Raw genomic sequence first — 15,348 nt, forward strand, 5'->3', positions numbered from 1 at the left:
TTGTCTCTTCAGAATTCCCCATAGGTGTTCGATTGGGTTCAGATCAGGAGCCACTGAATCACTTTCACCCGTTCTTCTTAGATGTGTGTTTAGGATCATTGTCATGTTGGAAAAGTGCACGCCGACCAAGGGCATGGAGTGACGGTCTCTTTCAGTATAGAGCAGTACATCTGTGAATTCATGATGCCATCAATGAAATGCAGCTCCCCGACACCAGCAGCACCACTTTTGTTACAGTATTCTGACTGATAAGTAAAGCTTTGCTGATCTTCTTGTAGCCTTCACCTTTCTGGTGTAAAGAAATTATTTTCTTTCTCAGATCTTGTGACATTTCTCTTCCATGTGGTGCCATTGCTGACAGCATGAAATGGGAAGGGGTTTTAACACCCTTTTATAGTCAACTGTCTGCTGGACACCTGTGTAATGAATAATTAGACTCACCTGTGGTTGAATTCTTGTTCAATTAGACATTTGTAGTCTAAAATTTAGCTTTGCTCCAGAGATTTTCAGTGGGGTGTACTCATTTTTGCATCACACTAATTTGAGTAAAACTGAAAATTTTGTTTTCTAAGTTATATTATTAACCTTACTTTCATGTTGTAAGTTAAACAGATGTTATATAAAACTTAGTCTTGTCAACATTTTGGAAATTGTTTTTGTGTTCATTGAGATATTGTTTAAAATGTTACTTTTCAAAGGGGGTGTACTCATTTACGCTGAGCACTGTATATATATATATATAAGTAGATAAACATGATACTAAACTGGACTTGTTCCTGTGAAAACTGTTAATATGTTGTATATTTGCTGTTCTCTTCATTTGCATAAAGTGTGTAGTTGTAGCGCTGTAGTTATATGTTACAGTGTTTGTGCTTAATCAGTGTTTGTTTATTACAGTGTTTTGCTGTGCGCTCTCTCGGCTGGGTAGAGATGGCAGAAGAGGACTTGGCTCCAGGTAAAAGCAGTGTCGCTGTTAATAACTGCATCCGTCAACTGTCCTACTGCAAGAATGACATACGAGACACTGTGGGCATCTGGGGAGAGGTGAGATACACACACACTCTCTCTCTTTCTCACACACACACACACACACACACACACACACACACACACACACACACACACAATGCATAACTAACAAGACTTCCATTATCAACCAGCTTTACAAGAACATGCTGGTTGACCAACCACACTAAGATTTATATGGTGGCAGCTAGACCAGCACTAAACCAGTCTTTTTAGCAGGGCACACATATATTCATTCAAAAATAAAATACACACAATGTTTCTAAACATGTGTCTTGTATAATGATGATAAAAAGAGAGGGACAAAACGAGACAATACAAGAAAGAATAGAAGTAATGAAAAGAGGGAAAGCTGAAAATGTCATGCAGAAAAAAAGCAAGTGAATAGAAGAAAAAGAAGAAGGAAGAGAGTTTAATGTGTTGTGACAGGACACAGGAAGAGAGCCTCTGTTCTCCTTCTGCCTTTTATTTTCTGGTCTGATCATTTATTCATTACTTCCAACATGCATACAAGCACTAGCATCCTTAGACCTTATAGTAGCTTGTGACATTGATTCCAAAACCTATAGTGAGTTGCCTATGCGGGCAGTATTTCAAGGCATCATAGGTGTACTTCTGACTTGAAGGGTGTTGCAGAAGTAAGAGAGCATGAGGTCTTAGATACCTTTGTTTTGGTCAAAATCTAAGGCAGCATTGCATTTATCCTTCACAGAGAAATTGAGTGAAGAAAGAGAAACACTGGTTGATAAATATAATTACATTTTATTTAATACTGAATTTATTTTAATACTACAATTTTGACAAATAAGCTGACAATTTTACCGAAAGCTGTTTGTGGAGTTGTTTAATCAGATCTTGAGAGATTTAATATCTTCTTTTAACTTCAGTTGATTTAATCTCTTGATTTGTTTCTCTTTCCTTCAGTGATACTGCTTGTTAACAGCAGGTGTTCATCAGTGTCTAAACTCACTCAATTGTTTTCAATTACTCTTTCAAGTGTATATTAGTGAACTAATGTAGGGAATAGGGAATAAGGGTATAGAGTGTGATTTGGAACACAGCCTTGGAGTGTCGACTTTGAGCGCTGTTAATTCACAGTATATTGCAGTTGGCTACTTTCTCGAAAATGACAAATATTACCCAGAATGCATTGTTTTCAACAGTATATTACTGTTTTAATGGAAAACAGTATGTTACTGTCAAAATTTTTAACAGCAATTTTTTACAGTGTAGTGTTACTGTTATACATTAAAAAGTTTATTAGAGTATCAAGTTTTAATTTAGCAACAAATCAACCAGTGCTATTTGTATGACATTACATGGATTACAATATACTTACATTTCAATACCAAAAAGCATAGTTTAAAAAATTCTGTCGAATTAAAAATTGAATTTTTTTATCCATTATCATGTTTTTAGCTTAGAAATGTGTTAACACCAAAACCGAGCCTGGTGTACATTTTGTGAGAGGAGTTCTACTTGTATGACGCCTTAGAAGGGAGCTGCCAATGTAGGCATTAGACAGCAAGAAAGCTCACTATTTTTTTTAAACTGAACCCTCATCTTGTTCTCTGGTGTTGTGCGTTTGTATCCAGGGGAAGGATATGTACCTCATTCTGGAAAATAACATGCTGAATCTGGTTGACCCGATGGATCGTAGCGTTCTACACTCTCAGCCAATCGCAAGCATCCGTGTGTGGGGTGTCGGCCGTGATAATGGAAGGTAAACACTGGTTGCCATGGCAATGGGTATTTTTATGGGTTAGTTAAGGAGACCATGTTAAATGAAGGCTTTTTGAAATGTTTAATAAATGATAGAGAAACTGAACATAAGTGAATTTTTAATAACTCTCTCTCTGTTTATGAAAATATGGGAGGTGTTTCTAAAATTCTCTTAGTTCATAAATGTCAGAGTTTTTGAAACTGCACAGATGGGGCAAAAAGAGATTTTATATCAGTTTAAACGTTAAAGCTGCCACAGACATCATCAGGGTCTTATTTACGAGGAGCTAATTTTCTACTTTGCTGCTCCTGTTCGGCTGACTGGTCATCTACCAACACTAATAATGTTTAATCTCTGTGAAGCACTGAATGTTGGCTCAAACTTTTCAAGTAGTTTCTGCCTAGTTAAATCAGATAAAGGCCATTTCAAAAACTAAACTGACCAACAAAAGCTTTGAAATTGAAATGAAGTAAATGTACATTTCACCATTGCAAAACTTTATTGCTGGGAGAAGGAAATACTATATATAAAATAATAATTAAAATAAAGTGTTCTTCAGGCTTATAAAAGTGCACTTTTTTCAATCAGCCAGTGTTACCAAGTATTTTCAAAATATTTACTGCAAAAACTTAAAGAAAAAATGCAAGAACTTCAAGTAAAAATAATCAATACACATTTTCCACATTTTTTATTAACTAATCACTAGGAAAGACTCATGATATTTAATGACTTTCCTGTATATGAACTGATAAAACAATACATAGTAATAAAATATATTTTTTACATTCACATTTACTAAATATTTTTTGCTAAAACATTTTAATATACAAAAAATGTACTTGTATGAAATTTTTGTGATGATGGCACATTCACAGAATATTGCTTGATTTTATATCACTAGCAAAATTATAAAAAATACTATTCAGTATAGCCTATTGCCAGTTCTAGTGGATGGTGCATGTGCTGTGAATTCTTCACGTTTCATTTTAATTAGTGATTTTAGATCTGCAAACGTCAGCATCTCTGCACCTGTGACTTTCCTCATGTGTTCATTATCTATAACAATCTATAACACCATAATGTGTCTGTGTTAATGTATTCTGATATCGAGACACTCCTCCAGCCTGTTCACGCTAAAGGTCATTATAATGATTTTGGATTGAAGAAGTCACCCCAGTGAAAGGAGGACAGAAATAAAAGATTGATGATTGAGAGACTAATGAAAGTTTAATCCAGTGTTATAGGGGCTGCCCGTATGTGTAGCTGTGAGTGTTTGTGAGTTCATCCAAATATTGTATATGAATCTCTTACACACTCTGAAGAGCTGAACTTTTCCTGCTGTAGTCCCAGAAGAGCTGATTGATGTGTGTGTGAGTGTGTGTGAATGATGCAGGGGTGGAATGCAGCATACTTCATCAGGGATGCTGAATCACAGTTTTGCCTCACTGAGTGTAAGCAGTACCACTTTTTGACCAGCAGATGGCACTCTTCATATGTTCACCCAACAGGAATAATGCTTTAGGCTTTTTCAGATTTATTCTATAGTCTGCATGTGCAAGTATGTGCTTGTGTGTGATCATTGTGTCCTCCTATGCTAATACTCCACTAAGCCCATCAGTAACATTTTCCTCACAAGACCCTGGAGGAGGTTACCGTAGCGACAAGCGAAAGAGGAGGGGGAGGGTAGAAGGAACGCTGGGATTGGATGGAAGGAGAGAGAGCGAAAATGAGAAGGGGGTAAAAAAAGAGAGAGATTGAGCATAGAGAGGTGAGCTGCATGTTTTTAACAGAGCAGGGGATGAGACGAGGAGGTGAAAATCTATAGAAGAGGGGTACGACAATGCTATAGCAGGAAATACACAATACTTGAAAAGATGTGAGTATTTTTCTCTCTCTCTATCACTTAATTTTATAACTTAAGACAATACCCATTAATAAATGTAATGCATTTTTTCTACAGTGTGACATTGGTTGTTAAGTAGTTTTCAGTGGAAGTATGTACTGGATTGAGAAAGGAGGAATAGTAGGGCAGTTCGAAGGTAGAGTGGGTGGAATTGCTCCAGATGGTGTGAATGAGGAGGTGGAGATTTCAGTAGAGAATTATGGATGTATGCTACGCGTTGTTGTCATTTACTGTGGTGAGGATAGTATTATGGAGTACTGTGTATGCAGTTATTAAATTAGGTCACGGCGAGATGTTCACGTTTGAAAGAGACTGCAACTTCCTTGTGTGTTCCCTCAGATCAGGCCTTCCCTCTGATACCATCCCACACATCCACGCAAACTAGAACACATGCCTTTTTTCAAATTCCTCAGGGGAACCTCAGGGTTCTGTTCTCGGTCCATTTGCGTTGTTCCCTGTACCTCCTTGTAGATTCTCCTTGACCCTCCAGCACATTTTTCTGTTAAATCCTGCTGAGGTGCTGTAAAATAGCCCAGTTTGAACAGGTTTACCAGCCTGGGGTTCATTGTGGACATTATTGAGTGCACTGAGTTCATCTGGTTTTATTCTCTCTCTGCTTGTTAAATCTCTAATTACCACACTGTTACATATTCATGTATTCTACTGGCTGCACACAGAGATGTGTTCTCCTCATGTTTTGAGGTGTCACATACATCTTGATAAATGTCTAAATTCTCTTGTCACACCTGCTGGTCTCCTTTCCTCTCTCTTCTCTCTTTCTTTCTCTTTTTTCATACATGCATACGTACACACATAGAAAGATGCTAGTCTTATCATGGAGGTTTGGAAAACACAAAACTGCTAGAAAGTGGATCTTTTCTTGAAATGAGAACATATTCTTCCCACAGAAATTTCTAGCAGTTGTTAAGATGTGCATCCTGTCTTAGCAATTTTTATGGTCTATTTGTAATGAACATATTGAAATACCTGTACACATTTGGAACTCATTCATGAAACAAAAACAGTATTTCTGTGTAAATCCTTCATAATATATATTTTGTTGCATTTGGTTTTGTGAATGATTTATGCAGAAATTTTACTAGTTTTACTAGTGTTTCATTAATGGGCATCATTGTGTGTATTTTCTCATCATGTTTTTTCTTTTACTCAACTGCTTTCCGGGACTCAGAGAGAGGTAAATTTATTTACTCTTTTGTTATTTGTATTCTTCTCATTGCCTGGCTGTAGTCTGTTGCTGGTCATTTTGTTCATAATAGTTTATTTTTAGCTGAAATGTTAAAGAATAATACTGTGTATGATACAGCTGGAGGTGTAAGTATAGAGACACTCATTCATCTTAGACATCCACGTGCACCTGCATATAGTAGATGAGGTGTGTGCTTTTTCTCCACGGTTATATTTTCCACCGTATTTTTTGTTTGCTTGAAATGTGGGTGTATGTATCTTTAAGTAACTATTTTTAAATTGATTGTCTAAATCTAAAGGGCACATCATCCATCAGGGTCTTTGAGGGCAGTTCTTAGCATATGCACAAACACACACATATATACACAAACTCACATTCACAACTCTTTTTGTTTATAACCAACTGCCTGTTCATCTGCATTATTTATTGATTCATTTCATATGGTTGTTGATTAAAATGTTTGTTTTTAAACATGAAATCAAAATGGAGTCTATTTACTTTTTTTATTAATGCACATTCCTGGTCTTGATGTGCACTTTATTCCAAATAAAATGTTTTTCTTTGTAATTATTTTGTAAAAATGTAGTAACTTTTTGCGGCCCAATCATTTTCCTATGGATACAATAAAATGACCTTCTACATTTTTTCTAGATCAGTATCCTGTTTGAAAAAATGACAGATTTTGTGATTTTAAATGGGTTGTGAAAGATGTTTCATGTTTACCTTAAACAGCTGTTTACATAGAAGTTTAATCTTGTTTCATTTTAATTGTGTGCAAACAGGGATTTTGCATATGTAGCGCGAGATAAGGACACCAGGATATTAAAATGTCATGTGTTCCGCTGTGACACCCCTGCCAAAGCCATCGCCACCAGTCTGCACGAAATCTGCTCCAGGGTGAGAACTACACGCTACACAAACAACATCCAACACAAAATTATCCTCAATGGCCCATTCAACACAGTTTAACACAAAAACTGCAGAGAAAACCACTGACAGTCTCAAGTATGTGCGAAAGGTTAGAACACAGCTGAGAAGGAAGAAACAGGGTTCACATTCTGTTTAGGCTGCTGATTTAGGGCAGAGTCTCTAATGAGTTCGATTTCTGTGTAATAGATCATGGCAGAGCGCAAGAATGCCAAAGCTATGGCTGGAGGATCCCTACAGGACAGAACACATGCTGGGCTCGACGTCCCACTACAAGGTAACACAACGTGCTTATACACTACCGGTCAAAAAATGATTTGAAAGAATTCTCTTATGCTCACCAAGGCTGCATTTACCAAAAAATACAGTAATATAATATTTTTTTCTATTTGAATACATTTAAAAATGTAACCAGCCTTGGTGAACATAAGAGTCTTCCTTCAAAAACATTACAAAAAATGTAATTATTCCAAACATTTAAATGGAAGTGTATGTGCATTTCTTCTCTGGTGAGTAATATGTGTGTGTTAATGTGTAATTTGTGTGTTACCCTTAGCAGAGTTCCCCACACCAAAGACTGAACTGGTGCAGAAGTTCCAGGTGTTATACGTTGGCATGATGCCGGTTGCCAGACCTATAGGTGAGCAATCTTCTCACTCGTAGTCTTGCACTCATAGTTTTCACGCTCTCTCTCTTTTTCTCACATACACTCTCTGCTTTTCTTAACAATATAAAATATATTTCACGGATAAATTCCTGTAGCTCAAACAGTACAGCATGACGCTAGCAATCATGGGTTTGATTTCCAGGGAATGCAAAACTGATAAAATGTTTACTTTCAATGCAGGTAAGTAGCTTTGGATACATAAATGTAAATTAATTGGTCATAAAATTTGACTTAATCCTTTACAACAGATAAACACAGTCTGCTTAAACTAACAAACAATGATTCTGTTTCGTGTGTTTATTGGAAACACAGTGTAAACATTTGCAGTGCAATGTGGAAAAAGTATGTAAATCCTTATTTAATAGGTAGTTGATCTTACACCCAATCAGACATGTGGCACTTTGCTTACTTACAACACTTTTTCAGTTCACTTTTGAGAGGTCTGGTGTTAATCACTTTCTTGAGGCCATGCTTTTGTAACCCTTTCTAGCTTTATGCAAGTCAACAATTCTTCATCTTAGGTGTTCCGAGATCTCTTTTGTTCGATGGTTCACATCAGACAATGCGTCTTTTGAATAGCAAAACCCTCATTCTTGCACTAATAAGTTCTTGTTTGGACTATTGTAATGCCTTATTTATTGGCTTACCAAAAAACATTTTAAAAGGCTAAAGTATGTACAAAATGCCGCTGTTTTTGCAATATCTCCTCTCTATCTGCCTTTAATTCTCAACTCAAAACTTATTTGTTCGAAATGTATTTTCAATAAATTGTATTTGATGTTTTTGTTTTTACTGTAAATGTTGCTCAACTACCTTTGTTGAGCGACCTTTGGCTTGTAGAAAGGCGCTATATAAATAAACTTCTTCTTCTTCTTCTTTGTGAGTGTTGTTTTATAGGTCAGGGTGGCTCTGACCTCCAATCTCGTCTTATTTATTGGACCCCAGGTTAGATGACTCCTAACTACAGTTAGCTTTTGAAGAAATCATTAACACCCTACTTAGTGTGTTTAATAAAGACATGAGAACTCATCATTGTTTGTTATTTAAGCAGACAGCATTTGTCTGTTGTTGCAGCTGTTGTAAATTATGGCTAATTTATGTGGAAATCCAGATAAATCCCCCCATACTTTTTTCCTAAGACTGTACGTGCTATTACAAGGTCAGATTGCCCTGTTTTCTAGGCATGGACATTCTCAACGGTGCAATAGACAGTTTGATTACATCTTCAATCCGAGACGACTGGATCCCAGTGATGTTGAATGTAGCCGATGCAACAGTCACAGTCATCAAAGAGAAGGCAATTACAGATCTTTTAATCTGTTAAACCCAATAACATCATTGCCAAAATAGCTGTGTGTTTTGCTAAAGTACAACTAACGCAGTTATGCTTATTATTGTTGAAATGTTGACTCTGACTGTGTGATTCTTGGTGTCATAACCTATATTAGGAGGAAGAGGAGGTCCTAGTGGAGTGTCGTGTACGTTTCCTGTCCTTCATGGGAGTAGGAAAAGATGTGCATTCATTTGCATTCATCATGGACTCTGGGAACCAGCACTTTGAGTGTCATGTTTTTTGGTGTGATCCCAATGCTGGCAGTGTGTCTGAAGCTGTTCAGGCAGCATGCATGGTGAGTTATAACACCATAATAATGGTTCTACACCTTGTCAATTGCGTTACAAACTTGCTGCAGCAAACTTACTACTATGGGCACTATAGTGAAGCTTTATAACTAAACACAATCAATGTCAAGACCAGAGCTGGGCAATATAGCTAAAATTATATCTCAGAATTTTTCAGCTTATTGAATATACACTACCATTCAAAAGTTTAGGGTCGGTAATAATTTTTAAAAGTCCCTCATGCTCACCAAGGCTGCATTTATTTATTGAAAAATATAGTGAAACTGTAATATTGTGAAATATTATTACAATTTAAAATACCTTTTTTTTATTTTTAAAGTTTTATATATATATATATATATATATATTCATTACTATACATACCCATAGCCAACAGCTTCATTACCTACCTTAAATGAAAAATGCCACACTGAGCACTGAGACTTCTATGAATGAAACTTGATGGCCAAATAAAAAATATTGCGAATCGCCCACACGCTTAAAGGGTTAGTTTACCCAAAAATGAAAATTCTGTAATTTATTACTCACCCTCATGTCGTTCCACACCCGTAAGACCTTCGTTCATCTTCAGAACACAAATTAAGATATTTTTTGATAAAATCCGATGGCTCAGTGAGGCCTGCATTGACAGCATTCACACTTAACACTTTCAGATGCCCAGAAAGGTACTAAAGACGTATTTAAAACAGTTCATGTGACTACAGTGGTTCAACCTTGATGTTATAAAGCGACGAGAATACTTTTTGTGCACCAAAAAAACAAAATAATGACTTTATTCAACAATATCTAGTGATGGGTGATTTCAAAGCGCTGCTTCATAAAGCTTCGAAGCTTTACGAATCTTTTGTTTCGAATCAGTTTAATACACGCTCCGAACCACTGATTCAAAGCAAAGATTAGTAAAGCTTCGAAGCTTCATGAAGCAGCGTTTTGAAATCGCCCATCACTAGATATTGTTGAATAAAGTCGTATTTTGTTTTTTTGGCGCACAAATAGTATTCTCGTCGCTTCTTGACATTAAGGTTGAACCACTGTACTCACATGAATTGTTTTAAATATGTCTTTAGTACCTTTCTGGGCATTTGAAAGTGTTAATTATACTGCTGTCAATGGAGGCCTCACTGAGCAATCGGATTTGAATATCTTAATTTGTGTTCTGAAGATGAACGAAGGTCTTACGGGTGTGGAACGACATGAGGGTGAGTAATTAATGACAGAATTTTCATTTTTGGGTGAACTAACCCTTTAAGTCAACACCATAGACTATATCAGTGTCTATTTTATACCAACTGCATGTGGTGTCCAAACTACCACCCAAACTTTTTTTATTTGAACAAAATTATGGTTAAAAGAAGATCTTTTCCAGCCCAGCCTGATGCATTGCATTCAACACATTAATTCATCCACTCACGCTTTTTTCTTTGTCTCTGCAGTTGAGGTATCAGAAGTGTCTGGTGGCACGCCCTCCATCTCAGAAAGCCTGCTCCCAAGCACCCCCTGCTGATTCAGTCACACGCCGCGTCTCCACCAGCGTCAAACGCGGAGTTCTGTCCCTCATCGACACACTCAAACAGAAGAGACCAGTCACTGAGCTCCCCCAGTGATCTGACACACAAGCACGCATACTCACCGTCACGCTCTGCATGCTTATAACTATCAGAATGTCCTGTACATACCTGTCCAGTCACATGATGGAGATGAGGAGGAACTCGAGGACGAAAACTGAAAGAAAACCTACAAATAATTATGACATGAGCTGATGCCAAGAAAATACACTCACAAACACATACCTGATCCACTATCTACAAGCCTCTCTCTTCCATCACCCATATGTCAGTCGTGTATATCTGCATGGAAAGCTATGCCTCTCCAGCATGACAATAACCAACAGCCTCCGCCCATCTATAAACACCGCTTCATCTGGACAAAGCCTGCTGAAAGAGAACTCAACCTGAAGAAAGTTTGTGTAATTCAGAAAGAACAAATTTGGCTGTTTCACACACCAGAGCTTCTTTGTATCGTCACAGTTCATAGCTGTTGCATGTCCATATGTGTGTGCGGGTGTGTAGAAGAGCTTGATGCTGCTTCATTTGCTAAAGGATGTTCACAAGTGTCATAAAAACAAGCTTTTTTTGTTGCATTCTTTGTTATCCTGATGAACACGAAAGAAGAAGAATGAACTGATGAGAGGAAGTAAAACTTAGAAGATTGTGAAGGGTTGCACTCTGTTCCATTCAAAGTTGGATGTTGAAAATTCCTACTTGATATCTTCTGAACAAGGTGCTCCAGTGCTCAAAAGATGAATCATTAGCGATATTTTGGTGAAATTTTGCCGGGAAAAATGTCCATCGTCAATAGTGTGAAGATGTTTGAAGCACAGTTCACACAAAAGTCATGACATACTAGTCACATGGATTCCTATTGAAATGGCTTGATTTCAAACTCAAAGATTCGCCAAACAGTGAATGTCCTGCACCTTAAGACAACAGTGCTAACTTAGCATTGCTTTTGTTCAGTGTCAACAATGAAATCTTCTACCAACCAATTTGCAGAGTATAAACGACTCTACGCAATGCGCAAGTTGGAAGTTCGACTTCAAGTGAAGTTCCTTTGCACTTTTCCAAGTAGGAAGTTGGAAATTGAGCGAAACGCAGCATTAATTTCAAAACGCATCAAAGCTTTCACCAAATGATTTTTTTCTTTTCAAGAAGCTCTGCTGACACACTTGTCTTCACTGAAAGTTGATGAGGAGGCTTGTAAAAGATGCGAATATGAAATGAACAGCGTTTATGAATCAAACATCCCATAGACTTGCCCTGCATTAACACAGTTGGAAGGACATGACCTGTTCAGTTCAGTGTGTAGATGTAAAGTATGAATGTGCTTTTTATATTTCCAAAGTGAAATTGCCTTTTTTTTTTCTTTTGAAAGAGAGAATGTTGCAGAAGAGAACTGAAATACTCATGGAGCGAAATACAGGAGGCGAGAAGAACTTTGCTTAGAGCCAAACAGTTCAATGGTGTCACTTCTGCTTTGAACCCCAGCGTAGTGCTTACTTCCTCGAGAGGCTCTCCAGTGACTGAAAGTCAAAAATACCTGACTTAATAGGAACTATCTTCAGCACATCCAAGTTAGTGAAAAAACTAAAGAGCTATTTCTGTTCCAGCATCCGTTCCTCACGTTTGGATGCCATTAGTGGCTCTACATGTCCTGGTTGCGCTTCACAATGTTTTGTTTTTTTGACCCGCACGCACCCACGTGGTCTTGCTGTGCTCTGGCGTGCCACCTGTATTCCTAGACCTACCCTTTCTTTCACAAGGGTTTTGACAAGTCACTTATGTGTGTACATACAGTATCTATATATAGCAAACATCATATCATAAGGCTTTATTTTTCAAATTTCAGATACTTTTATTTTGTCATGTTTTTTTGGTTATACTTGCCTTGGCATGTCTTGTGATCCCATTTGTTCTGGCCATACTGTAAAAAAATTCATGTACGTGTTGTAGATAAACCAACTGACAAAACAAAGAAAAGAAGAAGAGTGAATGACGGTAGAGATTGTGAATATGAATTTATTTTATGGTCCTTTTTAGGAGAGCTAGCTCTAGGGGAGGAGATGTGAACTGTAAGTGTCTATCTATGCATTCTTTTAGCTCTGAGGAAGATTTGAGAGAGAAAAAAAGACACATTGCCTTGCATGTCCTGGGACAATTTAAGAAGAAAAACTGTACTGAACAGAAATGATATTTTTTATTTTATTTATTCTATTTTATATCGGTATATACTGGTTTTATTGTGATGTATCATATGCTTAGACATTCTTTACCCTGTCTCGGACAACAAATCAAACAAGAAATGTCAATCCAAAATATTGTACAGTTACTCTGGTGACCCTCAGACGCTGCCTGCCATGGTAACATAACATTTGAAAGGCCTTGTAGGAACTTTACATTCTGCCCAGACCAACATTAGATAGATTAATGTAACTTCAGTCTGCTTTAGAATACACTATATGATGTTCAAGTGGCTATTTTAGTGCAACCAATAGTTACAGGCATAAAATCAATCGTACAGCCAAACAATCACATTTTGGGACATTCACACAAAACGCGTTCTGTGACAATTTGAGAAGCAGTGTAGGAAATTGCCACCAAACACAGGGTCTCAGTAATCTTTCCTTCCCTATTGCGATAAATATCCAAGTGAAACGGTTTCTCGAACAAGAAAAAATGTAAGGCGGGACTTGATTTTGTCCATTGGGAATTGATTGCATCATTTGCTAGTGCTGTGATCTCATGTGAGTGACAGTTTGTCCCGCCCTCGCGCCAGTAAACACATCATCAGTGTTTCCCCGCGGAATTGGCCTACTTTTACACTGTTGCCGCTGGTTGTTTTTCATGTCCGCGGGTTGAAGTGACCCCAAACTGCATGATATTTAGCACCTGGAAAGCGAATTTTACCAGAACCCCACCAAAAACGTGGATTTTATCCCCCGAAACGTGATTTTTACCCCCCCACCCCCGCCCCTGGAACATGCTTGGGCTAGTTTTGAGTAGCAATTGGGCGGGTTTTGTTGTGAAAACCTGGCAACCCTGCACATCATTAGAATTTTTTTTTTTAAGTATGATGTGCATGGATAAATTATTTAAAAAAAAACCACTGCAATATTGCATAAAAATATATGAATTGTCAGTTTTGAATTCATGGTGACTAAAGTTGGTTGATTTCATGGTGACTTTAAATGATGAGTTTTAAAAATGTGGTGCCCATGTGCAAGACGCTGGGACATGGCACAATGGTAAAAGTCCTTCTAATAATGTATATTGCTATTTAACAGCAAAACAATTAAAAAGCAGTGTAATGGTCTGGAATGCCATTTTTAGCACAATAGGAAGCAGTGAAAGCTGTTATAACAGTAAAAGGAATAGCATCCTATTAATTAGGTCTAGCGCCCTAATAATGATGATTTATATTATATTACACATCATTTTGGTCATTTAGTGTGTTTCAAAATGTCAGTTTAAACAGTTTCATCAATAGACACATTCGTCAAGATTGTCATCAGGTTTTTCACAATGACCAAAATTAGAAGGTATTAGTTTGGGCAGTATGTAGATGTTCCACTAGCTCCACTTTAACCATTACTCCTGTATCTTGACCACACAAGGCCCATCGTATTCTGCTTTTCACCCTGCAGATAATCAGAGTGAGATGGTGAAAAAAGCATTGTCTGTATAGACGTGTCAATCTGCCTGCGTACTGCACCCCCTCAATCTCCCCTTCTTATTCCGTCTTTTGCAGTTTCGAAAAAGTGCACGTTGGTTTTCTGTTCAGCTCTTTCATGTGAGTTTCACTCTGTGATTTTGGGTCTTATACAATGCAATGTTTTCTTTTGGATTCATTTTTTGATGGGGAGGGGGGATGGGTTCATGGCAAATAAAAATCAATCACACTTTGTTTAGAAATGAATTCAGTGGCAACCAGCAAAGTCAGCTGTTACATGCAAGAGGGAGGGGGCTTATGGGTAATGTAGTCCAGTACAATAATTCAGCATAGAATCATCATCATTCTCATGTTAGCCAAGAGTAGTGTGTTTGATTGACTCTAGTGTTCTTGCATGGTGAAACACTCTGATTGACGACTATCAGAGGAAATCTCATCACAAGAATTAACAAGCTAAGAATTAACACTCTACCGGTGACGTAAACTCGAACACGATTTTGTGGAAACATTGGCTTTCTCTGCTCTACACTAATTTGTACACCATATAAATGTAAACTGTTGTGAAAATAAATGGCATATCACAAAATACATCAAAATGTTTCTGGCTGGTAATTGATCTCATACATATTGTTAGTAGAAAGAAATGTCCTAATGATATTCCAACACATTCTCCTGGCAGTTCGTATATATTTTAAGTTTTGTCGAATTTGTATGATCTGCTTATGGCCCAGAGGTTTATGGGTGGACCTTCATGCTTAGCATTCCTCTAAAAATCATACGTTTTCGTACTAATTAAATTACATAATCATTCATATGAAATTTCAAATCTCATAAAATAGTTGTTTTCTTACGTGATTGGGTTCGATATTCTGTAACACTTTATTTTGATTGTCCATTTTAGACATTTGACTTGTTATAAATAACTTAGCAACTACATGTAAACTAACTCTCATTAGATTATTAGTAGACTGTCTGCTTAATATTTGCTAACACTTTATTTTGATGGTCTCCCAACAGACTGACTACAA

At 37.2% G+C, this 15,348-nt stretch overlaps 1 protein-coding gene across 5 annotated transcripts in view; it reads left to right on the plus strand.

Moving 5' to 3' along the window:
- apbb2b (amyloid beta (A4) precursor protein-binding, family B, member 2b) overlaps positions 1-14,916 on the plus strand; it is a 58,027-nt gene extending 43,111 nt beyond the window's left edge. For 2 of the 5 annotated variants that reach the window (XM_051890514.1, XM_051890554.1), the window contains 9 exons: positions 898-1,044; positions 2,622-2,749; positions 6,642-6,756; positions 6,976-7,063; positions 7,343-7,426; positions 8,351-8,398; positions 8,635-8,750; positions 8,902-9,081; positions 10,528-14,916. In XM_051890514.1, the coding sequence (XP_051746474.1) occupies positions 898-1,044; positions 2,622-2,749; positions 6,642-6,756; positions 6,976-7,063; positions 7,343-7,426; positions 8,351-8,398; positions 8,635-8,750; positions 8,902-9,081; positions 10,528-10,698 (1,077 nt within the window). In that variant the 3' untranslated portion in view covers positions 10,699-14,916. The remainder of the gene's footprint in view (positions 1-897; positions 1,045-2,621; positions 2,750-6,641; positions 6,757-6,975; positions 7,064-7,342; positions 7,427-8,350; positions 8,399-8,634; positions 8,751-8,901; positions 9,082-10,527) is intronic. The other 3 variants (XM_051890524.1, XM_051890533.1, XM_051890543.1) reach the window with 3 other exon arrangements.
- Positions 14,917-15,348: the final 432 nt, after the last annotated feature.

Source organism: Ctenopharyngodon idella, chromosome 1 (genome assembly GCF_019924925.1).
Source record: "Ctenopharyngodon idella isolate HZGC_01 chromosome 1, HZGC01, whole genome shotgun sequence".
Lineage (NCBI taxonomy): Eukaryota > Metazoa > Chordata > Actinopteri > Cypriniformes > Xenocyprididae > Ctenopharyngodon > Ctenopharyngodon idella.